A 16,822-nucleotide genomic window follows, 5' to 3' on the forward strand; every position below is an offset into this window, starting at 1 on the left:
AAGACCTTGTTGTTAAGGCAGGCCCTTTTGATGCCACCCGCAGCCTAAGGCTGTGAACTTCCAACAAGCTGCACAACCAGTGCATCGTGCTGAGGGTGACAGGCACATTCAGCCAAGGCCTGTGAAAACCACTCTGGAGTTGTTCACCTTCCTGCAAGACAGACCCACCAACAGCATCAGTGCTCCTGACTTTGTGGTGCTGATACAGCTTGAATGCCTATTGATGAAGTCAGCCAGAAGGCAGCTCTCTCTGCACCCAGATTTCCTCCTACACAGCTGAAGGAGGAAACAATTACAGCTGTTTGTACTTTATTGTTTTATCCTGAATGAGTATGAGAATCAGGCATACATTTAACATGCCAAATGGCCTACGTTTTCCATGGACAGAAAGCTTTCAAATTTACAACTCAGAAAAGGTATTTTGTGTGGCAAGCACTTCAAAACGTTTTAAAAGAAATACGGTGGATGTCACCAAATTTGTATTTTAAAAGTCTCTCTGTAATTTATTTGAATTTCTGTTCCCTTCTCCTGTTTTCTACAGCAGAGGGGTAGTTGTATCTCTGCACATCTGAGATATTACCCTGGAGTTTTACGTTCAGTTCAGAACAGCATGAAAAGGGTGACATCTGGCTTTTAGGGACAGAAGTCAAAAACATGAAACCACTATGTGTGAGACTAAATGTTTTTTTCACAGTTAATGTGGCTTCTGGATAACAGAGAACTATAGAAATTACATGGTAGTTTTGGGCAGCCAAAGGAAAGGTCAAAGAGCTTACAAAAATAGTTATTACTCTACCTCTGCTACCAAGTATCTTATTCTTTGAGTGGTACCATTCAGTTAAATATAAACATTCCTAATTCAAGGAATAGGGTTTGTTCTTTTCTAGTGACTGTCTTTCTCATCTGCTTTAATGACCCTAAAATTAAAGGGCTCAGAGACTGTTTACACTTGTATCCAGATATTGGGCACTAAATTACCCTGCACAGGTTTTCAAAACTCAGCTCAGAGTTTTCATTTGCACATAATACATAGTATTCAGGCTGAGCCCATCCAGACACCAGGATGTAGCTCTATTCATGAGCTGTTGTGATATCAAGTACTTCTCAATGTTGAAGCTTCTTAGATAAATGTAAGCATACTTAAAATTATCCCAATCCAACAAGGTCAACTAGATCTACAATGTTAGGTCCTTTTGGTAACTAGAAGAGGGGGTTTGTTTGTTTTCCTTTGTTGCTCCAAGAGTTCAATTAATTTTCGGTACCAGTGTAGATGTGATGGTATGAAGATAAACTGTTTCATATGACAAACTATTGAACTATGAGAAGGAATCAAGCCATCACATCTGAATCTGGTTTCTCCAGGCCCCTACATGGAAAAGTTTGTACTATAGCAATCCAGAGATAAATTTGTGTATGCTGATTAGGCATCTCTCATGCCTTCTATCCTTCACTCCAGTCTCTTGCGTCCTTGTAGTAGTTCAGTCCTGTCTCCTAAATCCAGAATAACTCACAACAGTTGGTACTAATATTTAATTTACACCACTATCAAGACCATTAGTCAAGAATCTGTGCATAGCAAAAGGCAGCTATTGATGTCTTTAAAATATTTAATCATGGTCCTAATCAACTGGAAATGACTAGTGCATAGATACTTTGAGAACATCTATCCCCTAGATTTTTGTTAAACCCAAACAGAAACTTGCATTACTCACACAAGTCTAAATTAATTAATTCCAAACAAGCTTTCAGAAATTTTGTTTAAAATAAATACTTTCCTTAACAAAATGCTAAACAAATAGAATTTAGTTCTGTCATCTTTGCTTACTGGTTGCCTTTTGCAGTCCTGAAAGCAATGGTATGCTTTATTAAATACAGTGGTCCCATGTCTCATAAAGGTTGCCCATTCGCTAAGTTCAAGTACTTATTTAGAGAGGATGTAGGACTTTTAAACTATTGCATGCTTGGTGTCAGTCATGTTTTACAGGTAGGTAAAATTGTCACATCTTTGAACTAAAGCTTTAACAATTAAATGAAATATGAATAATATTAAAAAGCCTTAAAAGCCTTTGATGATTTTATTAACAAATATGTTTTATTTAACAAGTTATGGCATAAGAATAAACTAAAAATTAATTAAGTAAAATAGATGTTTCTGTGGATATAATAAGATAAAAAAAATAGTATTTTAAAAGTACCAAAAACCCCTCAAAAAGCTGTTATATTGTCTGTGCTTTCATTATTATTCTTTCAAATATTATGCTTATTCACTGTATTTCAGCTTCTGCTTTCGCCTCCAGCTCACTTTAGATTCTATTAGTAATTTCTTTAAAATATGCTAAAAAAAAAAAGACTTCCAAGAAGAACAGCCAAAAAACCATAATGGTACAGAACTCACTGCAAGAATACAGGTACATAAATCAGTCAACATCAATTAATTACAGTTTAAGGCTAGATTCTTGCCTGGGGGAAATGGGTAGACATTGACTACAGCAGAACCCAGATATACTAGTTGAATGTTGGCTTCCAAGTTCCATACCATGGCAAGTTGCTCTGTCTCTCCATAAAGCAGAGTAATGTATATCTCAATAATATTTAATTATAATTCTTACATATCTTTAGGAAAGTTAAATTTTCAAAGTCAATGTGTTGACTTTGAGTCTACCCCAATATATACATTTGAAAATAGGTTTCTCTGCACAATTAAAGGAAACCTTGGGTCAAATCCTTGCTTTAGATGAAAAATACCTCAAAGAAGTGCATATATATATATATATGTATGTATGTATGTATGTATGTATATATGTATACATGCAGAGAAAGCCACTTGCAGCAAGGCCAGCTGCAACTATATGCCATTTATTGCTATAGACATGGGCCTGTGTTGGGTCACACACTACATATGCACAGATGTAAACTTCATCTCTTGGTTCAAGAGACTCCCACTGAGGTAAGTCTTCCTGTTAGGGAAAGGATTTAGGTCAGGGACTGTTTGAAAGTGGAGTTTTATTTCAGGCACCTGTATGTGGACCTGGACATGACCCTCTGAAGCTGCAGAATCAAAGCTTTATTGCAAAAATAACAGCCTATTTTACACCAAACTGGTAAGTTAGCATATCACCTTTATGGACTTTAGTAGAGCAGATATTAAAGGATTTTTTTCCATTTCTCACCAAGTAATTCTGGGAGAAACAATACTGTATTTCTCATCAACCTCTATAATTTTGCAGTAGCCAAGCTTAGAATGGCAGCTGAACAAATTGAAAGGCATCAGCACTGGGAGTAAAATGTTCACTTCCAGCTCCTAGAAGTAGCTCTCAATGACATTTCTTCAGCAGATGAAGAGTTATGTTTTTAACTGCAAGCATGGTCTCTGTGCAGGTTGGTTTGATCAGCGTCTCGGGCAGTAAAAATCCAAAATGGCCAGTGTCACGCAGCTCAAAGGCAAAAGCATAGGGGATGCCATTTTTGTAGGCCCAGTCCATAGAGCTACCAGAACTCACATCTGAAAAAGAGAATTCAGAGGAAAAAGAAGAAAAAAAAAAAGTTAAATGTACCAAAGGATTGTTGTGTCATAACGTCTCCAGGACTCAGTGAATATACTTGCAACCCCAGCTGCTGCTTGTCCGGATCCTGAACACCCCTCAGAGAGGAGCACAGGCACCCAGCACCTGATGAAAGGTGCTTAGCACAGTATCAAATAGATCCTTGATTTTCACAGGAAAAAAAATAATTACTAACACATTTTCTTACATAAAACAAAACTTTAATAAAAGAGGACTTTCAGAATAAAACCTCAAACTGTTTTTGTCCCCTGGTGAGTGCAGACTAAAGCTTTGCTTCCACAAAGATTTCCCAGCTGGACTGGACCTCTGCATGCTCCTAGGTTTAACTTGGGTATTTTTAGGCAATTCCTTTGCAGGGAGAAAGCTGATAAAGTAATCCACATTCTCTTTTTCAAAGTCCTTTTAATTTTTCCCCCCTCTTCATTTCTGTCTTGTTTTCTCACCATTTCCTTATAGCATGAGAACATTTGCATAGGTGGTGTCTAATATTAACAAAACTTCCTCAGAAAGTGTGCTTCTTATGCTTTCTTTATCTCCATATGTTGATTACCCAAGACACTTATATTTATATTAAGATCCATCTCTCACGTGGCTTGCTGTCTTCTGTGCAATTCTGGCATTATTTCACACTGCTCTTCCTTTGATATAGTGACTGACTGCACAGTAATGACTTAGGCTTCCCACTTTTTCATGTCTGTTACCATTACTGAGAGCATTCAGTCCTCTTTGTTTCAGTAAAAAAAAAATAACACAGAAGGTCTTGTTGAAACCTGTTAAACTCCTTTTTCTCTTACCTGGCTTTGTGGAGAGCTTGCCTTACAGATGTTGTTACATATTTAAAAGGCATATTTTAAAGATACTTTGTTATAGGGAAAAATGAATTTGAATTTGCTCACTGAAAAATGGAAGATGTCCAGATAAAAGGTACTGTTGCTAAAATTTATCATCATCTAGATACTGAGACATTTGAAATCTGGCCTTTAAAAACATCACTCTGAATTTTAGGATGAGTCCTATGAATAGCTGTGTCTCTCACAATTGCACAGGAGAGGCAGAGTAATGGTGAAAAACAAAAGCTGCTTTGAATTATTTCCTCCCAAATACTTTTTATAACTTAGCAGTGCATTTGAAATATCTCATAAAGATAGACTGTTTAAGACCTTGTTTTATCTTACTTTCCAAAAACCTTCTGTTTTATATGTTCTGAACATGTTATCTGCTGGCTTTTGCCTCTCAAATACCTTGCATATTCATCTTTTGTTGCAGCAACTGAGTTAATCTTACTGCAATCAACTGGCTGAATGTTAGGAAACGACTTCCGCCCTCCTCACCATCCATGACTATTGCAAAGTTCACTTTAAATAGTGTTTGCTTTCTTTCTTGTTGTAAGGGTAATCTCCTTACCACAGGTAGGTCAAGTCACAAACCTGTTGGACCAGAGGAAAACTTACACAAAGTGCTAGATGCAGGACCATATCTGTATCTTACACCATAGGCTGACTGAAGAGCATTAACAGCATTATAGGCTGCTGATTCCTGTGGGAGGGAGAAAAAACAATATATCAATTAGACTTTGAATTTAAAACTGTAGTGAGATTGGAACCTGAGCTACGGAACATTGACTTCAGGCACAGTGCTGTGCTCCGAGTCCACGGCAGCTAATTCAAAATTATTTTAAAGGATAAATGCATTGTTTATTTTTATTGACAGCAATTCTCTAATTCCCTGAAAAACCTGATTCGGTATTTTCACGGCACAAAGAAGTTCACTGCACTGCCAATGTTGCCTTTAAGTATTTGTAACCCTAGGTATACATACCAATTTAGTGACACAACAAATTTAGGCAACATGTGAGACCAGGAGATGAAATAATCTCTTTTTTATGCAGCTTAAAAGCCATTCATGCAATCTCTGCCAGTACCTGTGGATACATTTCCCAGTATATTAAACCTCATCTCTGCCAGGCTTGTGATGGAGAAATAAATGATCTCTTGCGGACGCTCTACAGTGGTTCAGTGAGCTGAGTGGGAAGAAGGAAGGAGAAAAATTTTGCCTCTGAATCTGTGATGGACAGGTGAATATTCACCACTGGTCCAACTTTCTCTAGGGCCAGACGATATAGGCTTAGAGAACTCTTTCCACTATTGCAGAATGTGACTGCAGGACTGGATGGGGAAAATTTGAATCTACATTTCAACACTCATATGGATGCAGTCTGTTTAGGAGTTCCATGGTATCCTGTGAAACTGGGTGCAGAAGGCCTGACCTGTGGCAAATTCTGAGGGTCAGACATGGATAGTGCATCCAAACACAAAGAAAGGATGCATGTATTAAAAGAAAAATTAGTATTACGATCCCAAAGAAAAGGATTCTGGAGAATGTACAGTGAAGGTCAGGAACATCTAGGAAAACGCAGTGCCATCTCCCTGTAGAGAGCAGGAAATTAACATCTTTGGAGGTAGAAACCGCTGGACTTTGAACCACTGGGTAAGGCTCCAGTGGTTGTTTTATTTGTTTTATTTCTGTGAAGAGCTGTAGGTTTCAATATATGCAGCTCTTCATGAACTTGGTCCTTGCCTTGTCATTCATCAGGTATTAGATGAAAGCACTGGGGAAGGACTACTCTGTACTTCCCTTTCTGTTTATATGTTTTCCCTAACCTTCCACTTGTTTGTCACTGTCAGGAATTTGAATTCTGACTTAATCCTTGGCCTGACCCATGCAGGCATTTCTGCTGTGGGTCTTTCTCCACCTGAGTAGAGAAGCCAGAGAAAAGAAAACTGATTTAAAACATCATTCCACAAAAGAAAAAAACATTTTTTTTTTCACTTACTGGGCAGTAAGTGTGGCTGTGGAGAGCTTATTTTACACTGAGAACTGCTCTTAGCAAATGGGAGAGGACTTTTTCACTCCATTGTAAAAACCTGTTAGGCACAACTAGATTTTTTGTTTGTTTGTCAGCACAGGGATGACAGTGCCAGAGACACTGACATTTGCAGCTTGCCCCTTCTCTTGCCACCTCCACAACAGTGTGGGGAGGCAGGGACTGCTGAAGTCAATGCTTCCGAGACCTTCTGCTGGGCTGGGGTGTGGTGGCCAGCTCTGTCTGACTCACCTTGACTCCAAAAATGAGGAGGTGAGAGAAGGTCCAAGAAAAGGGGAAGTGCTGTCACTTGGGACTCTTCCTCCTCTTACAGATGCCTTAATTTCTGTCAGTCATGACACATAAGACCCATGATGTTGGGATGGATGTGGTGTTGGACCCTGTGAGGGCAGCTGGGTGGCAGTGCATGGCCAGAGAGGTGGCAGTGGGGCCTTACAGGGCTCTGGGGAATGGATGGCTCCAGCTGCAGCTTGGGCCTGTTTTCTGGTGCCTGTGCTCAAGTACCAGGCTCAGCTGCTCAACAGAAATTGGGCAAGCAACTGTGCTTACTATCCTGGGGCCATGGTGTGGAGCTGGGGTGGCCTGATGCCAGGCCTGACACTGAGGGAGCAGGAGGCAGGGCTAGCTAAGAGAGCTGAGATGGGTGGAATGCAATGTCCTGGTAAACATGCCCTGGAAAGGACAACACAGCCACAAAGCAGGAGAGTGCCTGAGTATGAGTTAAGCATTTTACAGCAATGAGAGAACAGAAGCAAGCCCTGTTGAAATTCTTCTGAAGAAACAGTTTGGCAATGCCCATTTAAAACCAGAACCACAGTACTGGGTTCTGTGCAAAGACAACAACCATCTGGAGGCCAGACCTGGAGTGACCCACGTCCATGTTCACCTCGAAGGCAGCCCTCCCAGGGCACTGTGAACTTGCTCTTACCCTGGAGGGTGCTGCTTTCTTCCATTGCTGGAGTTATGTACCCAAAAAAGGGGAAAGTTCTCAATTGCATTACACTTTGCAGGTTGGATCCCAAATAAATCCAGGCAACTAGTCTTTCAACACCCTCAAAGAGAAAGCTTCACATAAAATTACCAGATTTTTACAAAGACGTGCACAAAGTCAGTCATGCCACAGAAATTCACTGCAGACACTAAAGCAAAAGACTCTGCTGGAAGAAAAGGGATGAAAAGTAAGTGAAATTTAAAACTCTTGAGATGGATGCTTCTGGGTTTTTTTTCAATCTAAAACTGCATTTTCATTTTAAGTATATTAAAAGAACAGATTTCGGGAGAGCGTTAATAAGAGAGCTGTGCCTAAATTAGAACGGAATATGCATGTTGTGATCAGACACAGCTCTCCAGTTTCAAAGCAACTCTGAATAATTGAACACTTTAACTGAAATGGTAACTGACAGCTCACTCGAATGATATGACCCAGGCAGAAACATCCTTTCTTCAGCTCAGCATTATCTGTGGCCTCTTATTAGCACCAAATGTTATTTACCTGCTATGCATGTGGAGTCCTACATTTGTCCAATGTACACAGTCTTGTGTAGACCAACAAAGCTTCTTCCATCAGCAGCAGGAAATAGAGACCTGCTGCCTTCCAGCTCACTGTAATTTCCAAGAGAACTGGAGAATCTGAAACCTCAGCCTAAGTCACCATTTTAGACACTTCGTATATTAAAGATTATTCACATAGAAGCCACCAGGTGATGGAGCCTTTGGCTGTAGGCAATATTAAACCACACAAATAAATAAGCAACAGTATTCCATTCATTTTCACTATGATCCTCATAACAGGCTCTCTAAATAACAGGAAATTACTTCAGTTTCTTATTCCAACCTCCCTGTGCTTTTTGACCTGTTGCAATAAAAAGAAGTCTAGAGTCCAAATACTGGCAAAATATTTATAATTGGGATTTGGCTTCCATTTGTCCTGGGCTGTTGTCTAAAACAGTGTCTGTCTTTGTCCCTTTAGGTCTGTACTCCACTCCCTCTGATGAGAAACCTGATCCAAGGTCTCACAAAGCTGGGGAACACCTATTACACATCAAAACTTAGGCTCTTTTGGTCTAAAATCTGTGGATGGAAAGATAGAGTGTGTGCTGATGGGCAGTTGCTCCCTTTCTCAGAATGGAAACAGACCTTGTGCAACAAGAACAACATGTACTGAAGATTTTCTGGTAAGTGTGAAAACTCCCAGATAAAGATTCCTTTTCCTTAAAACTAATATCCTGACACAATGTCTGCTATTGCCTTACGCTACTCTGGATATTTTAGTCAGACACCAAATAATAATCTATTTGTAGAGGAGATGCTGATTTTTTCCTAACACTTTGCATTTCCTTCTGCTGTGTTGTCTGCTCTTAAAAAATATATATTCTTGCACCTGCTGGTCTTCAAAGGAATGAGATCCTGTGGTTTTAGATTCCCAGTCTATTTCTTTTTCTTTTTGAAAGTAATAGTCACCAATCCACTTGGATAGCTCCTTTCTCTTTGCCACTCCCCAAAGGAGGGTGGTGAAGGTAGAATAAAAAGAATATTCATGGATTTATTCACAGTCAATGCAGGTCTGAGTGGTCAATCCCCAAAGGTCTCATATTTTTAGTTCTTTGGCTTCTAATTTCCTCTGTTTCCCAGGAATGACATCAGATAGGTGAATTTTTAGTAGCTGCTGAAATGAGATGTCTTAACAATAATACAAACACAAAGAGAGTTTAGTTGCATAGAATCACAGAATGATAGAATGCCAGGTAGAAAGGGACCTCAAGGATCACCTGGTCCAACGTTTCCAGGTAGGAACAGAGTTTAGAAGAGATGGCCCTGCACCTTGTCAAGCTGAGTCTTAAAAGTGTCCCGTTTTGGGGAACCCACCACTTCCCTGAGGAGATAATTCCAATGTCCAGCTGTTCTCATAGTGAGCAATTTTCTTCTGATGCCCAATCAGGATGTCCCCAGGAGTAGTTTGAACCCATTATCCCTCATCTTTTCCATGTGATTCCTTGTAGAAAGGGAGTCTCCATCTTCTTGGTAGTCACCCTTTAAGTACTGGAACAGGGCAATGAAGTCTCCCGTAAGCCTTCTTTTCTCCAGGCTGAACAAACCCAGTTCTCTCAGCCTTTCCTCATATGTCCAGATGCCCACTCCTTTGATCATCTCTGTGGCCCTTCTCTTGGACCCTTTCTGTCCTGTCCACAGCTTTTTTGTATAGCAGGGTCCAGAACTGAACACAGGATTGCAGGTATGGCCTGACAAGTGCTGAGTAGAGTGGAAAGATGACTTTATGTCCTTGGTTGGTGATGCCCTTGTTGATGCAGCCCAGCACCCTGCTGGCTTTCTCTGTCACTGCAGTGCACTGGTCGCTCATCTCGAGTCTGATGTCCACCAGGACCCACAGTGTGTGGCCTGCTGGCTGCTCAGTCATCTGAGAGGGCAGCTGAGTAAAACTTCAGTGAAGCTCCAAGGACTGACAACATAATTTATTCTGCACAGGTCAAATCCAAGGTGCAGTTAAGCTCATTTGGAGTAAACTAGCTTAAACCTGAAAGTTAAAAGTCACTGCAACTTCCAAGGCCAAAATGGGAGATATATGGACAACTGAGGGTGAAAGAAAGAGGCTTGCAACAGGTTGGTGCAATCTGTGTGTGTAAGCAGGAGCAAACAGCAAATAAAGCTTAGTCATGTTTTCCTAAGAGAATAAGTCATAGGGAGGGGTTTTGTATAGGAGGCTGACTGAAAACAGATCTCAGACTGTGAGCAGAGGGAATAGCTCTTCTGTGTTTGGATGAGCATTGAACACGTGAAATGTACATACCTGTAAATTAACAGGCTTGCATCAAAAAAGCATATTCTTACTAATTTATTCTTTTAAAAGGCAAAAGCCCCCAATGTTAATTAACTGCTTGTCATAAAGGGTTTGAGCAGGATGGTACACAGAGCAGTGAAGGTTTACTTTGGATGAAATCTAAGGGATTTCTCCTCTAATTGATGAACATAAACCATTTCAATTTTATCTTGTTCATAACATTGAAAATTATCTTCTTTGTACTCCTACTGTTTAAGTTCAGTATGAAGGGAAAGAATTTTAGCTAGATGAAATACATAATTAATGTATGAAATACATAATTAACTACATAATTCCCATTACAGTTAATTAAGTAAAATAATAATAGCTATAATTTAAACACAAGGATTTATCCTATAAAGTAATTTAAAGGGACTGACGGATGGAAGGCACCATACCATTTAAATCAAATTACTTCTGACTCACTTTGAGTGAATGTTATATAACCAGAAATGTGATTGCAAGCAGATCCAGAATAAATACTGCTCAATAGGAAGTATGGGCAAAGCATTGAAGGAACAAGTCCTCTCTCAAAACAAATTGTACCAAAAAATTACATAGAGAAGGATATTCTCCCAAGTGCTAATGTACTTACCACACAGCTGAAATTTGGAATAGTTGCATATTTGTAAGAGTAAGGGTATAGCAGCATCTGTGCATATGCATGGAAGGACAAGTAGGCTTTTATTTGTTTCCTGTGTTTGCGAAGAAAATGAGCAACAGCCTTTACTTCAGGCTCAGACTCAGGAAAGGGGCCACAGTACGTGTCATCACATGGGTGGTATGAAGCACCTTCATCTGGAGATTGAAAGAGAAAGTTGATGGTGAACAATCACAGAGCATTTCCAAGGGTCAACTTCTGGCTCAGCCTGTGTAGGACCACGTGCAGAAGTGTGAAAAGCAAAAAAAAAAATTGCTTTCTTGGGACTGATGGGCATGAGCAATTGGGACCTCAGCACAGCAATCCACTTGTTCATCTAGTAGCCACATCAAACTGCCAATTAGCCAACGACACACAGTGCTCTCCAGGGGACATATTTTTAACCCCACATAAAGAGGAGAACCTGACTTTGTTGCATTTTCTTCCCTGGCTTTCCATATGAGTGGCACATTTTATGACAGCATTCCAGTATTAAAACTACTGAAGGGTCTCAGCTGGTCTGTTTGAATTCAGTGACCTGTCTCTCTCACTAGTCACTGCCAACACAAATCTAGCCTTTAGGAGCACTTCAGTGTACTACCTGTTACAGTTCTGGTTACAATGGTAGCTAGTAGATAACCTCAACAGGTATTATCTTAGAGACTAGTTTAAAACATGAGAATAGTTCCTGGCTACTGCCCATTTCTACTCTTGCAAACCTTATGGGAAAAAAATGACAAGCCACATAGGATGCTTGCTCACTTAGCTAAAATAAATATCATCACAATTTGCACAGGACTTAATTTTCCTTCAAGTGTGGGGCAGGGGTTCAGTTCTGAGGGTATCTTTCACCACACCAACCTGCTCAGGTGGCAGTAAGCTGCAGAAGCGTAGCCTGCCTGTGATACCCCGCGAGGTACTGAAAATGAACCTCAGAAAAGGAGATGTGGCAGTGGCTTCTTTATCATTTAGCCAATTCTGGCTCTAAGCTACCATCTCACTTACAGCTTAAGGCCTGGGCCTAAAAGAACAATATTTATGCAGATCCACTCTGGTCTTTCATCCACTGTGATTTCAAAATGCCACGTTTTACACTGATCTGTGTAATAATAATAGTTTTTGACATTGCCTGGTGTCATCAGGGACTTACAAATGCAGTGTTTTATTAGCTTTCCTTCGTATGGCAAGTGCTGCCATCTTCAAATAATAAGAGCGGTGTGTGTGAAAAGGCATAATAATATGAAATAAACCAGGGTTATGCAATCAACCTAATGCAAAAACAATTAAAAAGTGGAAGAATTTCATGATGCAGCTTCATTTGTAATATGAAAATTGAGGCTGCTGTTGAATGGTCACAGGTGGGGATTTCAAAGGTATTAGTGCTTAGGTTGTGGTGGACATGGAAGGGTTATGAAGAGGGCAGATGGTCTCCCCCCAGCAGAACAGATGGCCACCAAGTACCATCCAGATCCCAAGAGCACTCTGCCTCGATGTCTTGTTGGACAATAAAGCTAGCAGAGAGCTACTTGAAAGAGCCTCTGGAGCCTTTGCATTTTTTTTTATGGGTACTTCATCTCCTGTAACAGGGTTGTATACTGAATCATGGAAACGGTCACAGCTGTTAATAAACAGCAGAATCCTACAAGCTAAGGGTAAAATGACCCAGTAGTAAAATATGACTCAGTTTAATGACTTTCAGGGAAGAAAAAAACTCTCTAAACTGTCCAGCCTACTCCCATGAGCCATTTGCAATCCCAGCTGTAGCTAATGCTTTTCCTTAAGTAAAGCTGGCTGGTAGTAAAAATAGAGGGTTTCCATGGTGGTCCTGGATAATGTAAAGATGTCCTCAGTTTTCATACTGGAAGCTCTTTTAAAGTAACCCAAGCATGAAAAAAACCTGATACAGTATGTACCAACTCCTGTAAAATCTCTGAGTTACAGTCATGAGAAGAAAATGGAATTGCATAAAATGTTACCATGCTGCCTTATTTTTGTACCTGATAGCTTTCTGGGGGACGACAAGTATCCTCCAACACCCATCATGAGATCACATGTACAAAGGAAATGTGTGCAGAGACTGATAAAACCAGTCCTGTGGTACAGAAGGAAGACTGAGGATGGATGAGCTGGAGCATGGTTCTCAAACCTCCTTGCAGCCACTTCCTCTGCCAGTATGAGGTACTGTCCTCAGTGAGCAATGGGATGCACTGGAAACTGGGATGCACCTCTGCTTTCTTGGGGCCTTTGGATGCAACCCCTTTAACTGGATTTGTCCTACAGCATAATTTAGTTCTAAATGGCTCATTATTGGCTTTAAAGTTGCTATTTATTTCATGCACTTTAAACCATTGTGCTAGTTATTGCACACGTATTTATTGCAACAAGCATTTCTACCCAGAGATCTTGCTGTCAATATCTACCTGGGACTACATGCAGTTTCTGTGCACTACTTTGGGTACGGGGCGCTGCAAACTGGAGTCTGCCACATTTAGTGATATGGCCCTTTTCTCAGTCCCTAGAGAACACTGAAGCAACATCATAAAGCTTACATGGAAGTCCTACACAGGGAGGCAAGGGGGAAGCAGAAAGGATGCTGTGTTATCTATCCCAACTAGCTCACAGCACCCAGCAGTCAGTGACTTTGCTGGGGCTGGATTCTGCCACAACACACCCGCCTGGAAGCCCCACAGTGAAGTTCAAGCCTGTCTGCAAATAAAAATGTGACTGAACTGAATTAAAAGGTTTTTACAAGCATCCGCAGCATTAAATGTTAAACACACCATGATTACACAGCCTCAAAGTGTGATATGATCCAGATTCTTTTCTGCCTCATTTAATGTCATACTAATAAGAACATGGGGCACCGGGTGAGGATCTTCTGAGCGCTAGTCAGCCCAGTTCATGAAAGAGCTCTTTATTCTGTAACAAAATAGTGAATCAGACAAAATTTGGGGTCCAGTGTGGGAAGCTGAGCATGTGCTTGGTGGGATGATGAGCAACCTTGAAGGAATTTTTATTTTGTAAACTCAGGGTGGGGGCTTGTCTTTCAGGTTCTGTGCAAGGGAGAAATGCAACAAGTAGTGAGTTACAACACACAATGTGTGTTCAGATTGTTATAGTTTAACTCAGCCTAGAAAAAAAGTGTTTTAGTGAACACTAAACAAATATTTCCAACACTGAGTAAAAATGTGCTTTCATACAGTGGCTATGGAGCAGGAAGAGGGAGGAGCAGAGTGATTTGAACCCAAGAAAGATTAATTAGGACTACAAGAAAATGCATTGTGCGAGTATTAATGTTGCACTGATAGAATGGAACCATTCAGGTTGGAAAAGACCCTTGGGAACACTGAGTCCAACCATCATCCCTACTCTACAAAGTTCTCCCCTAAACCATATCCACCAATGCCACAATAGGTACCTATGACTCTGGAGACTTTGTAAGAGAACTGTTCATTCCAGCTATGCAGTGGCTATCTTCTGAACAGTAAATGTATGTCCTCAGAATACCTGCAGTTGTGACTTAGGCACTTAAGTAAAATATTATAATGGTGATGCAGGACTTTGGCTCATTTCTACATCATTTTTGTGGCATAAAATTGCCTTAAGATCGTGATAGCAGCCCTGGGACTCTCTTCTGTGGGGGAGGGATTCTCAGCTAACATAGGCTTTCTGCAGCTGCTTCTGTGTCAGTCCTCTCCTTACTGCAAGTTGACTTGAAAAAAATTGGAAGTATATTTTATAGCTCCATACTGTACTGAATGTGTGCTTCTGTTCATGCTCACCTCATTTGTAATCTCCCGAGGCAGGTTATTCACACTCTTATCCTTACAGTTCTCAAAAATCTACTTAAAGAATCCAGTCACTGCAAGCCAGACTGTACAGGGCTTACTCCTACTGCAAGTAATTGGAGTATTGTGGAAACATTTTGAGATTTCCAGTGGAAGAGGGATGGGCTGAAGGGAGGGCCATTATGCTAGTGCTGTGCACAAGTTCTGTCTTTACAAATTCATAATGTAAATAAGGAAGGTGAACGAATGCTGGAGGAAAAACCAGCTGCACAGAGAGTTGAAGGAAGTTGATCAAGATGGGAGAGCCAGTCAGCAGAAGAACCACGTATGTATCTCTGTATTTCACAACAGAGTGCTTTTACTTTCTGCTGCACCAGGAAGTGAATGGCTGCTGAATCCTGTGTGAGTTGCACTGTCTTGCCGCATGATTTAATAAAATAACATTTCTTCTTCAGTGGACCCATCCCAGATGTTCTCCTAGTATTTCATTACTGCTGCATTCCCTATGCCAAATTGAGGTCAATTTTTATGACAGCAGTTACAGAAATGCTGGGAGTTTAAAACTGGATGTCCATGCATTTAAAAGTGCCTTCTTTCTTTTCACTAATAGTAATGGCCTTAAAATATTCTCAGACATTTCTCTGTGAGGCCAACAAAGCAAGTCTGACATTTCCAAAGCTAAGACCATTTCAGAGAAATGAAGAATTAAATAAAATGTAGTTTGAAATGTTTCCAAAAGCTGTAGTCAGGTAAATTCTGAACTGTGATAGGCCAGGCTCAATAGTGTGCTTTGAATTATTTACATGATTGCAGAAATACAGAATAGCTGTATAGGCATTTTTTATTTTTTTTTATTTTGCCACACTTGCCATGAAAACTTGTTACTTGTGATGTGTTTTTCCAAAGTTCAGGACAATTATTTTGTTAGAAGCTGGAAAGAAGATTAGAGCACTGGCTTGTGGCTTCTTGGGAAAGTAGCTTTGACTTTAGCTATGGAAAAGCAGATGTGACCTAACCTACTTACTCTTTTGGATAATTAAATACAGGGTAATCTGAACTAGTGGGCCAAAGTATCTTCAGACTTACCACACCATTTCACTTTCCAGTTGCGATTAGCATCAACACCATGACACCGGAACCTTGTGTTCTTCGATCTTGTTTTTCTCCAAAATCGATCCTAACACAAGTTATAAAACAGTTAAATAGCAATATTAGTGTATTTTGGTAAAAAAATCTATTTCTACACATAACAAACCAACCCTGGTAAATATATCCAGTCTTGTATTTTAAGTGGAGTAATTTATTTCCATTTTGCATGCCACAAAGCAATGACAAGATTAAACAGAAAGTCATCTTTGAATGATGCAACAACAATTCAGTCTTTCTGTCTGAACACATTTTTTTGAGTACTCCTACTGATACTACTTACATTTGTCCAGCTAAAATGATATCCATCCACATTGAATACAGGCATGATATAGAAATACAGCTGAGTTAGCATCTTTCTCATGGCAGGATCAGTCTGGTATGTCTGAAGAGCCTGAAACAGAAAAGCCAAAGAAGTTTCCATAATAAAAATGATTTCCCCACTAAGTATTGTGACAGGCTAAGGCAGTCACGTGGCCTTTGGCAGTGCAGAGACCTGATCTCACAGCACCACTGACATCTCTAGAGCTAACATCTTCCTGTAAATGTGATTAAAGGCAGCATGTGAGCCTGTGAAAAAGGTGTTCAAAAGCCCCTGTTCTCTCTGGTACTCAGAAACTTTCAATAGCCAAGTGAATACAATTAATATTATATACAAGCAAATGCATACAAAATGTTTCTTGACATAGGGGCTGAAAGTCAGTGGAATAGATTCTTAGTTGAGGAAAAGAGTTTAGCTCTGGTTAGAGAATGGAATGCTGTTGTTTCCACCAGGTGATGATTTGGTGAGGCCACAGCATGTCTTAAAGCTTTTAAAGCTCATATTGCATAAGATTTTGTTGTATTCAAAGTGATTTACTATATGCACAATCATCAATACAGGCACGTTATTCCTTTATAATTTAGAAAACCCTCTACTTTTGGAGAACCTCAAGTATAAAGGTTAGTAGAGGAAGTCTAGGTAGG

General features: G+C 40.1%; 1 protein-coding gene across 1 annotated transcript in view; it reads right to left on the reverse strand.

The window, feature by feature from the left end:
- Window positions 1-3,153: 3,153 nt before the first annotated feature.
- CPA6 (carboxypeptidase A6) overlaps window positions 3,154-16,822 on the reverse strand; it is a 48,662-nt gene continuing 34,993 nt past the window's right edge. The window contains exons 6-10 of the mRNA XM_009995561.1: window positions 16,140-16,250; window positions 15,797-15,887; window positions 10,878-11,080; window positions 5,015-5,099; window positions 3,154-3,502 (exon numbers count right to left, since the gene is read on the reverse strand). Of these exons, the coding sequence (XP_009993863.1) occupies window positions 3,315-3,502; window positions 5,015-5,099; window positions 10,878-11,080; window positions 15,797-15,887; window positions 16,140-16,250 (678 nt within the window). The 3' untranslated portion in view covers window positions 3,154-3,314. The remainder of the gene's footprint in view (window positions 3,503-5,014; window positions 5,100-10,877; window positions 11,081-15,796; window positions 15,888-16,139; window positions 16,251-16,822) is intronic.

The sequence above is a fragment of the Chaetura pelagica genome, unplaced genomic scaffold (assembly GCF_000747805.2).
Source record: "Chaetura pelagica isolate M959 unplaced genomic scaffold, ChaPel_1.0 scaffold83, whole genome shotgun sequence".
Taxonomy (NCBI): Eukaryota; Metazoa; Chordata; class Aves; order Apodiformes; family Apodidae; genus Chaetura; species Chaetura pelagica.